General features: G+C 43.0%; 1 protein-coding gene and 1 long non-coding RNA gene across 6 annotated transcripts in view; one reads left to right on the top strand and one right to left on the bottom strand.

The window, feature by feature from the left end:
• Positions 1-13,416, bottom strand: part of LOC309373641 — a 102,523-nt gene that overhangs the window by 13,114 nt on the left and 75,993 nt on the right. The window lies entirely within an intron of this gene.
• The window catches only part of MTA1 (metastasis associated 1), a 72,777-nt gene that overhangs the window by 4,740 nt on the left and 54,621 nt on the right, over positions 1-13,416 (top strand). For 4 of the 5 annotated variants that reach the window (XR_014170071.1, XM_081917813.1, XM_081917816.1 and 1 more), the window contains exons 2-3: positions 8,274-8,341; positions 10,368-10,461. Coding sequence is in view for 3 of the 5 variants with exons in the window: in XM_081917813.1 (XP_081773939.1) it covers positions 8,274-8,341; positions 10,368-10,461 (162 nt within the window). In the remaining 2 variants the exon portion in view is untranslated. Of the gene's footprint in view, positions 1-3,394; positions 3,461-8,273; positions 8,342-10,367; positions 10,462-13,416 lie in introns of all 5 variants that reach the window. The other variant, XM_081917814.1, reaches the window with a different exon arrangement.

Raw genomic sequence — 13,416 nt, 5'->3', positions numbered from 1 at the left:
GGGTGGTTCCCATGTTTGGGCAATTGGCAAGTTATCTGTTCTGGATGAAGTTGCACTCCCTCTGAAGGAGCAATTGCATAGCTTGGTGGTACTCCTGTAGACATCTTTGTCACTAAAGGCCCAAGTGTCCTCTGTGGTTAGGAGATCTTTTACCAGTTTCCTGTGGTTCACCCAACTATGGCCATTCCTGGACAGGGATAGTCTGACCACTGTAGCTCATACATTGGTAGCCTCCAGGCTAGATTACTGTAATGATGTCTGTGTGGGGTTACCCTTGGGTCTGGTTTGGAATGCGTGTTGACACCATTGTTAAAAAAGCTGCATGGGCTGCCCATGTGTTGCCAAGCCAGGTCCAGGGTTCTTGTTTTGATTTTCAAAGCCTTGGACGACTTGGGCCCAGAATATGTTAGGGATCTCCTGAACCTTTATATTCCAGATTGACCACTGAGATCACCTGCAGGAGCATCTTGGGTGAAGTGGTGAGGCTCATTTGACAACGAGAAATCAAGTCTTTGGTCCATTTCTGTGGAATGCCCTGCCAATATAGATTCAGTAGGCACCTTCTGTGCCAGTTTACGTCTGTTGAAAGCTTTTCTGTCATCCAGTCCTATGCTGGCAATTAAGAGCACCCCCCCCCATGGTCTATTTAATTTCTTTTGCCTTTAAACTTCTCTTTTTAACTTCTTGTGATGCTGTTGTTTGGTTTCATGTTTTTATACTGTTGTAAACTGCTGTGATATATTTTTTTATGATACAGCAGTATATAAATATTTAAATAAATAAATAAATAAATAAATAAATAAATAATATAAATAAAACTTTTAAGCGTGAGGCAAAAACATTCCTCTTCTCCCAAGCCTTAGCTAATTAAACAAACTATGGCCTTTTAAAGGGTTGATTTTGTGTATGTGTATGAGGGTTATTGCTTTGTTTGCTATTACGTTACACATTTTTGTGTTTCTATACTGTAAACCGCCCTGTGATTTCCAATTGAAACTTGATATATAAATTTAATAAATAATAATAAGATGATATACTGGTGAAATCACCCCATGTAAATTGTTGCCATTAAGAGGAATGCAGATGAATAAAGTTCAGGATTCCCCGACAAATGTGTTTACTGCAGAGTATTTGTAGCATGTGTTTTATTTATTCAGGTGCTTCTGCCCTGGTCTTCACAGCTAAAAGCCTTCACAAGGTGACTTTGAATATTAAGCTACTATAAATGCAATGCAAAGCCATAAAAATTCAGGATAGAAAACAATTGCAGTAAAAACAGCTGTTTAAAATAGAAAAAGAAGACAGTCAAAAGGTCTTTTGAAGACCATACTTAAAAACCACGAGGGAGGGGGCTTTTACAGATCTGCTGTAGAGTGAGTTTCACAATAGCAGTGCTACCACCAAGAAGGTCCTGCCTTCAGTGTATCTCCCCAGTCCCTGTTTTTGTCCTTCAAACTTTCAGACATTTTCTTGATGACATTTTTCTTTGTGTTGCAATGACAGCTTGTGGAGTAGACCAGGTGCAAGAGCAAGCACTTAAAAATAGACTTAAAAGTCTCTTCTCTAATGTTCAGTCACTTCAGCTGAGATGTGCATTTTTTGATGTGTGTTCCACAAGAACAAGGCAATCACCTCACCTTCCTCCAAGCATTTGGCAAAGCTATACTCCTATATGATCACTGCAGATGGTGACAGCAGCCACGAAATTAAAAAACGCCTGCTTCTTGGGAGAAAAGCAATGACAAACCTAGACAGCATCTTAAAAAGTAGAGACATCACCTTGCCGACAAAGGTCCGTATAGTAAAAGCTATGGTTTTCCCAGTAGTGATGTATGGAAGTGAGAGCTGGACCGTAAAAAAGGCTGATCGCCGAAGAATTGATGCTTTTGAATTATGGTGCTGGAGGAGACTCTTGAGAGTCCCATGAACTGCAAGAAGATCAAACCTATCCATTCTGAAGGGAATCAGCCCTGAGTGCTCACTGGAAGGACAGATCCTGAAGCTGAGGCTCCAATACTTTGGCCACCTCATGAGAAGAGAAGTCTCCCTGGAAAAGACCCTGATGTTGGGAAAGATGGAGGGCACAAGGAGAAGGCGACAACAGAGGACGAGATGGTTGGACAGTGTTCTCGAAGCTACCAGCATGAGTTTGACCAAACTGCGGGAGGCAGTGGAAGACAGAAGTGCCTGGCGTGCTCTGGTCCAGGGGGTCACAAAGAGTCGGACACAACTAAATGACTAAACAACAACAACATACTCCTATATAGTTGGAAGATGTAGTGGCTGGGGAAACCCAGTCAGATGGGTGGGGAAGAAGAAGGAGAAGGAAAAGAAGGCCTCAATTGGCTGATTTCAAAGCTGCACCCCTATCTGGACAGGGATAACCTAACTTCCGTTGTCTATGCCCTGGATTACTGCAACACATTAGAAGTGGGACTGTCTCTGAAGATGGTTCAGAAACGTCACCTGGTGCAGAATTCAATGACCAGGTTGCTCCCAGGGCAAGACGGTTTGAGCATATAACACCAAACCTGGCCTGACTCCGATTCCAAGCCCAATTCAAAGTGCTGGTTTTGATCTATAAAGCCTTAAATGGCTCAGCACTGGAATACCTCAAGGACTGCTATAAACCAAACTGGACTCTGCAATCATCATCTGAGACCCTTCTTTCTCCTCCTCCACAAGAGGTCCAGAAGGTGGACATGAGAATGAGCCTTTTGTGTGGTGGCTTTCTGTTTATGGAATGCTCTCCCAGGGAGACTCATCTGGTGCTTTTCTTACGTAACTTTAGACACCAGGCACAAATATTCCTCCTCTCCCAGACCTTTGGGTGATAGTGAGGAAGTAGAAGAATAAATGAATTCTGGTATATAGAACTCTGTAACTAGTACCTGAGTTTACTTTTTTCTTACTCCCACCCCATCCCTTTTTCCTTTTAAGTAGTGTCTTTTGGATTGTAAGATTGAGGACAGGGGCTTTTTTTATTAATCTGTAAGATGCTCTGGGAAACTTCTCAGATGTGGAGTGGGATAAAAATGCTTTAAATAGATAAGTAAAATAAAGTTCCTTTGTCTAAGATTTGTAAGGTGACTGTAATACTTTGAACAAAGAGGGGAGTGCATTTAGAATTAGTAGTTAGAATTTATACACTCTTTTGGGTGTTCCAGGTTCTACTTAGGCATGTAATTTTCAACACTCAATATTCTGATGAAGTTTTATGTCAATTTGTATTAAAATTTGTTTTTATTGCTATCTGTGATGAATATTTTAGATTATTCTTTGTATACTGCTTAGAGGCTTTCTCTCAAGTAAGTGGTATATAAATTTGGTTAAATAACTTTATATCCATGACCAGTAATATAGTTCTGACAGTATTATTATCCCCATATTGCAGGTGTGGGGCTGACCGGTTGACAGACAGCTAGACATTTTCCGCAGAAAGTCACCTTACCCATCAAAGGCAAGATTTCATGTGGATGTCTGTGGATCTTTTATCTTGCTCCCAGGGACAGCCAGGCAGCCCCTGTTTCAAAAGAACACTTTACTCAGTACAGTGGTGCCCCACAAGACGAACGCCTCGCAAGACGGAAAACCCGCTAGACGAAAGGGTTTTCCGTTTTGGAGGCGCTTCGCAAAACGAATTTCCCTATGGGCTTGCTTCGCAAGACGAAAATGTCTTGCGAGTTCCTGCGGGTCCCCCCCCTTTCCTAAGCCGCTAAGCCGCTTATCAGCTGATCCGCTGATAAGCCGCTTATCAGCTGATCGCTAAAAGCCGCTAAACCGCTAATAGCGCTAATCCGCTAAGCTGTCAATGGGCTTGCTTCGCAAGACGAAAAAACCGCTATACGAAGAGCCTCACGGAACGGATTTATTTCGTCTTGCGAGGCACCACTATACATATAAGTTGAAAACTTTATTTACTCTCACAGCTAACACCACCATAAACACCACATCTATGAATAACGATTCCTGATTTCTTTCTAACTTTCCAGCACTAGACAGATTAAAATTTTTGGTCTCTCACCAGTCCTCCAGTCCTTACTGTGAGGACAATTGCTTTACAGCACGCTAATGGTCTGGTCAGGAACAAATTGACAGTATTTCAGGTACCCACTGTCTTCTTCCGATTTCCTTTGTGCTCAGATTCCTGCATTTACCTGAGAGAATTCCATAGGAGTTACTTCTGAGTAGGTGCAGTTAGGATTGCAGCTTTGGTCCATTTGTTGACCTGTCTATTCTAGCAGAACATGGGTTATCTTGAGAGCGTTTTGTATCATGAGGTTGCAGGTACAAGAGAGCATTCCAATGGTTGAATCTGGAAGTTTAAGCCTTGATAGTGTGTCAGGCCTAGTCGCAGCCCTTGTCATATCTTTCTCTGAAGGTTTATCTGCATCTGGTGTAACCTCTCTGTATCTTGTACATGTACAAGATCTCTTTCCCCTGCCAGGGAGGGCAGGGAAGAGGGGGGGTGTTCTTCTCACGCTGAGAAGGATTGCCTATTGCGACCTACCCTGGATCTTGCTGGGGAATGCAGCCAGGGAGGTCAACAAGAGATCAAGCCGGGTGCCTGGGAGAGTTGCCAGTTTCTCCTGATATGGGCTTGATTTCCGACAGTTTTGAGTCCAGGATCCGTTCCGGAGCCCTGGACACTCAACGAAAGGGATGCTCAACAAAGCGCTGCTCTGCGCGCACACGCGGAACAGTTTGTGCTTCTGCGCATGCGCGAAGTGCGATTTAGTGCTTCTGCACATGCGCGAGCGGCAAACCTGGAAGTAACCTGTTCTGGTACTTCTGGATTTGCTGCGGACGTTCGCTGAAATGGACAGTCGACAGGGTGAAGGTTCGTAGAGGTATTACTGTATCTAAAACACACAAAGTTAAATAAGTTCATGCTGTAGTAACAATTTTTTTTTTATGGATCAGCACTTCCGGAGGAAATTAATTTAGAGAAATTAATTTAAACTTCTCCATTTCTCTTATGGCTAATTCTGTATAAAACCACGAACTATATCATCAACATCATTTTATTTCTATGCTGCCTTTCCATAGTTAAAACAATGCTCAAAGCGGCTAACAACATGACAAGATTTACATAATTACCAACATAACAAAAATCATGAACAATAAACAAAACACATCCAAAGGTACCCAACCAAATGGAAAACAATTTCCACATAAATCATAAAATCTAAAACTAAAAATACATCTAAAAATAAAAATATATAAGCACGGCAAACAAACACAGCAACTTCTTTATGCAGGGATCTCATACCCTACAGAGTAGAGGATTGCTTCAAAAGCTGCACAAAACCAATTTGTTGCTTGCTTGCAGGGCTGTCCCAAAACATTTTGCTGCCTGAGGCAAAGGACAAGATGGCAACTCTCCCATTCTAGTCACAAAAGCTCACCTGACTGGTAGCTGAACATGACTTCAACACTGACAACACTACTGCATGATTTTTTCCTGTTTTTTCCAGGCCTTCCCATCTCTAACTGCACCTAAGGGCAGTTTCAGATGTGACAGCAGAGGCCACCTACCACACAAAGATTTTTTTTGGGGGTGGGGGCTTCCTGTTGGTATATGCTACCTGAGGTGGTTGCCTCATTTTGCCTAAGGATAGGGCCGTGACACTGATCGCCTGGTTTTGTATGCTTTTGGTTGGGACTTTCTGATGCATAAGTGACCAGAATGAGCTAAATGATTTAGAATGGAGTAATTAAAACATTATAGTCAAACAGCAGGTTGGACGTCTGAAGGGGTGTGCAGCTTTTTGAAACCTTTTGGGCACCTCGCACATTATTTTCTTCATTTACCATTGTGTTCTACAGCATTCTTATCTCCTGCTTCAATTGTTCTGTTGTCCCTTATTATTTACTGCTTGAAAGAATGCTTAAGGCACTAGCGTGTAAACCTCCCCACCCTGGCAACTTTCCCTTTTCATTGCATGTTAGTGCTCTTAATGTAATCTTTGTGGCAATTTGTAAACTTTTGATACCCCTTAGTATGTGCCAGTGTTAGATATGTGCACACTGCAGGCATGTTCTGTGCAGTTCGTCCTGCAATTGAATACATGCCAGTGGTTTTGATGTCTATTATAGCCAGTTTCCATGGAATTATAGCATTGACCATTAGGCTTTTGGGCATTACGGTCACAGGTGAATGTTTTCTTGTAACATGGATGCATGAGCTGCCACTAGGCACGTGGCATGTCTTTACATCAAATATGTAAAGAAACTTTTTAAAATGATGACATTCCTTTTTAAAAAGACCATTTTACAGTGGTGCCCTGCAAGACGAATGCCTCGCAAGACGGAAAACCCGCTAGACGAAAGGGTTTTCCGTTTTGGAGGTGCTTCGCAAAACGAATTTCCTATGGGCTTGCTTCGCAAGATGAAAATGTCTTGCGAGTTCCTGTGGGGTCCCCCCCTTTTTCCCAAGCCGCTAAGCCGCTTAACAGCTGAGCCGCTAAGCCGCTTATCAGCTGATCCGCTAAGCCGCTAATTGCGCTAATCCGCTAAGCCGCTAATGGGCTTGCTTCACAAGACGAAAAAACCGCAAGACGAAGAGACTCGCAGAACGGATTCTTTTCGTCTTGCGAGGCACCACTGTATTGCAAATTGATAAATTTATTGGTTTATATCTGGCTTACGGCTCATGGTTTGTTTAAACCAGGGTTGAGGAACCAATGAGGAGGGGAGAAATAAAGTTGTCTTTTGAAAACATTGCAAGTAGCTGTTGTTGGCAAAATACACTTTTTGCAAGCAGCTTTCAAAAATTCGCTCCACCCCTGTAAAATGGGGCGATGGGACAATTTTTGCCAAAGGGAGAAGTCTGGTGTGCAGGCAATGCTTTCAAAGGGCAGTCTTCTTTTGAAGCCTGATCTTGCTGTCATCTCAAAGAGGAACAGATTTGCAAAGGCTTTGGGGGGTCTCTCACACCAACTCCATACCACCCTGCGTTTGAGATGGCAGTGGGATTAGTTTTAAAAGGGAAGCAGGGGAGGAGCTCACTGTATTCTCAAAGGTTGGCAGAACCCTTCAGGAGTACCCTCCCTTCTCTTTTAAATCTCCCCTCTCCCCTTAATCCTTGTTCACAAACTACTGTATTTTTCCGTGTATAAGACTAGGTGTCCCCCTCAAAATATGTCAAAACTCAGTGGGCGTCTTATACACGGATAGTGCCTAGGATGGACTGGCGATTGGTTGTTGCCTCCCAAATATGGGGCGTCTTATGCGTGGGGGCATCTTATAGATGGAAAAATATGGTAATTTAATCTCTCACCTTTCGATCCATTCCTGGAATCATCCTCTAAAACTCACACATCTATATGGGTTATTATTATTTATTATAAGTATTTTTATATGGTCTGTCAATCATATTCCCATAGCAGTATGCAAAAGCAATTTGCAGCAGGTTTTTTATTTATTAAAAAAATGATTTATGCTGAGTTGTTCTCTGCCAACAATGGTTTTTGACCTGGCAAATGGGCAAAAGTGTCCGTCTGAGTGAGAAGGGTGGAATTTTGAGCCCTCCTTTGCTGTCAAAAGCATTCATGCAGACTGGCTACTGTTTCTCTCAAGTGATATCACTGCCTAACTATTGTGGGAGGACCAGAAGTGGGCAGGTCCAAGCTAAGTTGCCTGTAGACCAGAATTGATGAGTGCGGGAGCAATTTGGGGGGGGGGGATTAAACCACAGAGCCTAGGACTTGCCGATCAGAAGGTCGGCAGTTCGAATCCCCACGATGGGGTGAGCTCCCGTTGCTCGGTCCCTGCTCCTGCCAACCTAGCAGTTTGAAAGCATGCCAAAGTGCAAGTAGATAAATAGGTACCACTCCGGTGGGAACGTAAACGGCATTTCCGTGCGCTGCTCTGGTTCACCAGAAGTGGCTTAGTCATGCTGGCCACATGACCTGGAAACTGTACGCCAGCTCCCTCGGCCAATAAAGCGAGATGAGTGCCGCAACCCCAGAGTCGGTCACGACTGGACCCAATGGTCAGGGGTCCCTTTACCTTTACCTTTATGGGCTGGAATGGATTTGATGTGTCATTGCTGCCTGAGCCCATGGGGAGTGAGTGATGCATAAGTATTGGCAGTGGGGAGGATATCACTGCATTTGATGATGGCACAAACAAGCGATCTTTAAAGGTGGTGTGAATGTGTGTCGCTGGGAGGGGGTGGGTAAAAAAAAAATGTACTCATTTTTTCTTATTTATAAGCTTTAGGTGTCTAAAACTTGTACTTCAAGATTGGTTTTTTTTCCCCTCCCCAGATTATGTCTACTTTGAAAACTCTTCAAGTAATCCATATTTGATAAGGAGAATAGAAGAACTCAATAAGGTAAAAAATATATCAGTGCACTCAGTGACTTTTGAAGGTATAGGCGGTACTTGCTAGTTCTGCTACCAGTTTTTATAATTTTCAGCTAACTCTCAATTACCTTTTTGTAAAGTGATAGAATTTTAAAAAAATTGAGATAGGGGGTCAGCACATGGAAGGAAGAAGCAGGCAAACTGCCCTAACCCATCCCCACTAATCCCCCTAGCTCACCACGCACTATTCTACCACACAGCACAAAACTAATAATAATAATAATAATAATAATAATAATAATAATAATAATAATTTATTTATACCCCGCCCATCTGGCTGGGCCTCCCCAGCCACTCTGGGCGGCTTCCATAGAAACCAAACATACAGTAAAATATTACACGTTAAAAACTTCCCTGAACAGGGCTGCCTTAAGATGTCTTCTGAACTTCCAGATAAAAACCTGGCAAGCCAAAGGCTTATGCCGTCTAGCAGACTTTTACAAAAATAACAAACCCACATCGACACAAGAAATACAAGACAAACTAGGGGACACCCGAACACCCTGGCTAACACACCACCAATTACACACCTTCTTAAACAATACAGTAGTGCAGTGGTGTCCAAACTTTTTTCAAAGAGGGCCAGATTTGATGAAGTGAAGGGCCATGGGGGCCAACCAAAGTTGTTGTTAACCTTTTTTTAGGCTTGAAGTTGTTGAGGTTTTTTTGGGATTCTACCCTAGGAAATAAACTGCCACAGAGGCCGGATTAAACTGACTGGCGGGCTGGATTAGGCCCCCAAAATGGACTTTGGACATGCCTGCAGTTGTGAAGTCAGCAGCAGCTAGGTAGGCCCATGAAAACCTCCTCCTAACAGCCCATGAAAACCTCCTCCTAACAGCAAAGGGACACAGCAAGGGGATGGTATCCACAATATACAAAATACTGCTCCAAAATCCCACAAAACCCATCAACATAATCAAAAAAAACAATGGGAGGATGACATAGACCCCACCCAGTGGACTAGAATGTGGTCTAAACCTCCCTTTAAATCCATCCCAACTTAAAGCAAAGAACTCAGATTGTACCTAACACAAAGGAAACTAGTGCTGATATGCTCAGGAGCCTCACCAAAATGCTGGAGAGGCTGCGTCTCCACAGCACATACCTCCCCATGTGGTGGGATTGTCCTGAAATCCAAAATCTTCTGGACATCAGTCATGCAAGAAATATGCATTGTCCTATTTTGAAGTGAAAGTGTCTGCCACATTTAAAAATGTTTCCCATTCATTTCACTTGGACGTGCTGCTCAGTTTCCCTTGTAGGAATACGAACAGCTATAGTTGTATATGGTTATAGTTGGGCATTAAGATAATGTAATAGAATTTTAAAATTGAGTATGAAATAATTGCATAAATATAAAAAGTCCACAGTGCCGACTCAGATATATGACAAAAGCTTGCTTTAAGTAAAACCTGTTCATAGACAGTCCTATAAATAGCCCCGTACAATGGTATACATAGTATAAATATTATATCAATTTCATTGAAAACTGGCCATTTGTGTGATTCTTAGTGCCTTTTATAATTTCATAATGATTAATCGAAATGAGTAATTGAAGCAACCAAAACAGCATGGATAACTGTAGGAAGGCTATAACTGTCCAGATCAGGTTGAAGTTAATGTGTCTGATTTCCCCCAGAGCTGATCTCTAGGTTTTTATTCGAAAATTGACTTAAGATCTATAGTAGCAGAATATAGTTTGATGTTTAGAATATTACATCGGACCTTTTTCCTTCACTCACTAATGATCGTGTGTACTAATACGCAAAGAAAAATAATCAAAATGAAATCATTTGGTTGCTAAGTACATTATAAATTGAGTATTATAAAATTTGCATTCTGCTTCATTTTGGTTTTTAGTATTGGTGTTCTGTGGTTTAGTTAGTAATAAAGCATTTATATGCCTACCGTTTAAGCCACATTTAAATACCTACCATTTAAGCTTCTCACCTGAAATTAAATTTTTATTATTATTTTGCTCACTATGACAGACAGCCAATGGAAACGTAGAAGCAAAAGTGGTGTGTTTCTATAGACGGAGGGACATCTCAAGCACATTAATTGTACTGGCTGACAAACATGCAAGTAAGCTTTCTATATTATTAACTTAAATGATAAACTGTTGACTTAGTTTTAAATAACGTGCTAAAGGGAGCTGCTGGATGGAACGCAGTGCTGTGCTCTTCCAATTGTTTCGTCTGCACAAATGTTTAAGCATGCCAGACAGAATGATTCCCCCCTCCCCACTCCTCATGTACCATCCTGGGGGGTCTCTCAGAGACTCTGAGATTACATCCACAAGCTCCCTTGGGTGCAGCTCATTAGGCCTTGGAGATTTGAATTCATTTAAAGTACCTGGGTATTCCTTTACCACCTCTATTCCTGTCTTGGGCTGCAGCTCCTTCCTTCCATCATTTATTCTGTTATCACCAGATGGGCATTGCTTTCCTTTTGGGTGAAGACAGGGGCAAAGTAGGTGTTGAATTGTTAACTGTTACCCAATAGCATTTCTTCGCCTTTTCCACTACTCCACTACAGAGGACCTGCTACTTGCTTGTTCTTCATCCTGCTTCAAACATAGCTGAAAAAACCTTTGTTTTTAACTTCTGTTGCAAGTCAGAGTTCATCCTGAGCTTTGGCCTCCCTGACCTTCACCCTGCAACTGTTGGCTACTTGCATATACTCCTCCTTTGTGATTTTTCCTTTCTTCCATTTCTTATACATTGCATTCTTAACTCTCAGCTCATCTGTGAACTCCTTATGCAGCCACACCAGTTTTTAGATGCCTCCCATTTTTCTTTCTTGTTGGAATTTTCTGTGTTTGTGCCTTCAACATTTCACCTTTAAGAAATCCCCATCCATCTTGGACTTCCTTCTCTTTCAGTATTTCTGACTATGGGATCTCACCCAGTAGTTCCTTAAGCTTTCTGAAATCGGCCTTAAAGTCCAGAGTGCATATCAGACTACCCTCAGCTTTCCCTTGGCTTTGTATCATGAGACCCAGGAGAACATGATCACTTTCTCCCAAAGCTTCCAGGACTTCCTCTTCATCAATCAGTTCCTCTCTGTTGATGAGGACCAGGTCCAAGATAGATGATCCCCTTGTTGCTTCTTCAACCCCCGGGAAATGAAATTGTCAGTGAGGCAATGGAGGAATTTGTCAGACCCTACATTCTTGGCAGAGTTGAGTTCCAACAGATCATGGGGAAGTTGAAGTCTCCCATTACTAATATGTATCTCCTTTTTGAATGCTTGGTAATCTGCTCTGGGAAGACATCATCCAAACTTTCAGTCTGTCTTGGTGGTCTACAGCAGACACCTACAGTAATGTTGTAGCCTTATTAGAGTTCACCGATTGGGTCTGCGTTGCTCCGGGACAGGAGGAAGGAAGTCAAAATGACACCGAGGTTGTTTCAAAGAAAGAGTTTATTCTGCTCTCCGGATAGCAGAAGGCACTTGCATGGTGAGTCCACAGCAAGTACAAAGAAATGACAGGTTTCATGCAGTTTATATATCCTCCAGGCACCCTCTCCCTCCTCCCCTAGGAGCCCAACCACGTCGGCATACGTACACAGGTTGACATCACATATGTTCCTGCTCTGGTACTCTCAGCCATAAAGGGATCTTCCTTCCTGTACTTCTGACCATAAAAGGATATTCCTGTTCCTACTCCTATCTTGGAGCAAGAGGTCACTACTTCCGAGAACATGCTCTGGCGTTAGTCCCAGACTTGGGTCTCTGCATCATTTGTGTTCAGAACATAAGATATGTCTGTGTCTGTTCTACTGGTAGAGTCAAGGCCAGTCTTGCCGTCAAACTGATAAGGGAGAGCGCTGTGTTCTTGTTTTGCATTTGCTCAACGGCTGAAGTTTATGCATTTTAGCTAAGGAGAAATGGGGATTTTGGTGCAGTTTAAAAACTGCCTGCACAGTCAGTTTTGGGGTTTGGGAAACCCATTCCTTCATTCCCTACTCTTCTTTTGGACAGCCTTTCGGCTCGTCCCAAGGTACTGGCTGGTATTCTCATGTCAGTGCTGTAATCTGGGGCCGAATCATTCGTAACATCATTTTATGCATCATATTTTGCAGGCATTGCGTTAAGCAGGGTATACAGGAGCAGAAAAGAAGCAATATTAGTCTATTAACATCATTACAAGTCCTCTAAGCCACCCAAGGTTTGGAAGCCACTTAGTCAACCAAGACATGTCCCATCCTTTCCAGGTTGGGACAGGAACATGGGCTACTTTCTCTCTGTTGCCAGGTGTCGAATAGCTACACCATGGTCAGAGATGTTAAAGCCACAGGCTCCTTCTGTCAAATTTAACACAGCCCAAAATCCGGTGGAACCCAAAATCGGGGCCGTAACTGAGGACTCATTCCAAGGCACAGGGAGGAGGGGTACTCCTCCCAAAGCATCTGTAGGTCACAGAGTGCGAGAGGTTCCAGGTGCAGACCGTGCAATTGGTTCGGTTTTGCAGAATAGGCTTCCATTTCTGCGTGTTGCGGGCACCCCATTCTCTCATTAGCCTCTGGGTTACCTTAAGTGGTGTGGGTGCGGCGATGGCCAGAAATCAGAAGACTACCATCCCGGCTAAAACCATGCCCCCCCACAGCCCTACTTGCATCATTTGGGCACAGGGATATATCTATTTCCTAATACCTTCTTCTTCTAATAAGGAGGGTACCTCCCACAAAGCTATATACAAAGCTATATATTCAAAGGGAAAGAAAAGAAAATGTCCTCTTTTAGTCCACACTGGAATTTTCTCTTGCCATGCGTAGAGATGCCAGTTTCCCGGGGTGGCACCAGCAAGGTTGTCGTTTGGTGGGCGCCGAGCCGATGCGGTGAGGAGAAGCATGAGGCGATGTCTGTAGGGCACTGAGAGATGGTGAGTCGAAGGGGTTGGTGTAGATCAATCGTAGCAGTCCAATCTCATACTGCCTGGGGTTTGCTTCATCCTTCAAATCAGGCCTGCTGTAATATATGCAGTCAGGTGTTGGAGGCCCATCCTCTCCCATAGGTAACCAGGTTAAGAGTCTC

Source organism: Podarcis melisellensis (assembly GCF_964234715.1).
Source record: "Podarcis melisellensis genome assembly, chromosome: 7".
NCBI lineage: Eukaryota > Metazoa > Chordata > Lepidosauria > Squamata > Lacertidae > Podarcis > Podarcis melisellensis.
This window is presented reverse-complemented; position numbering and strand designations above follow the sequence as displayed.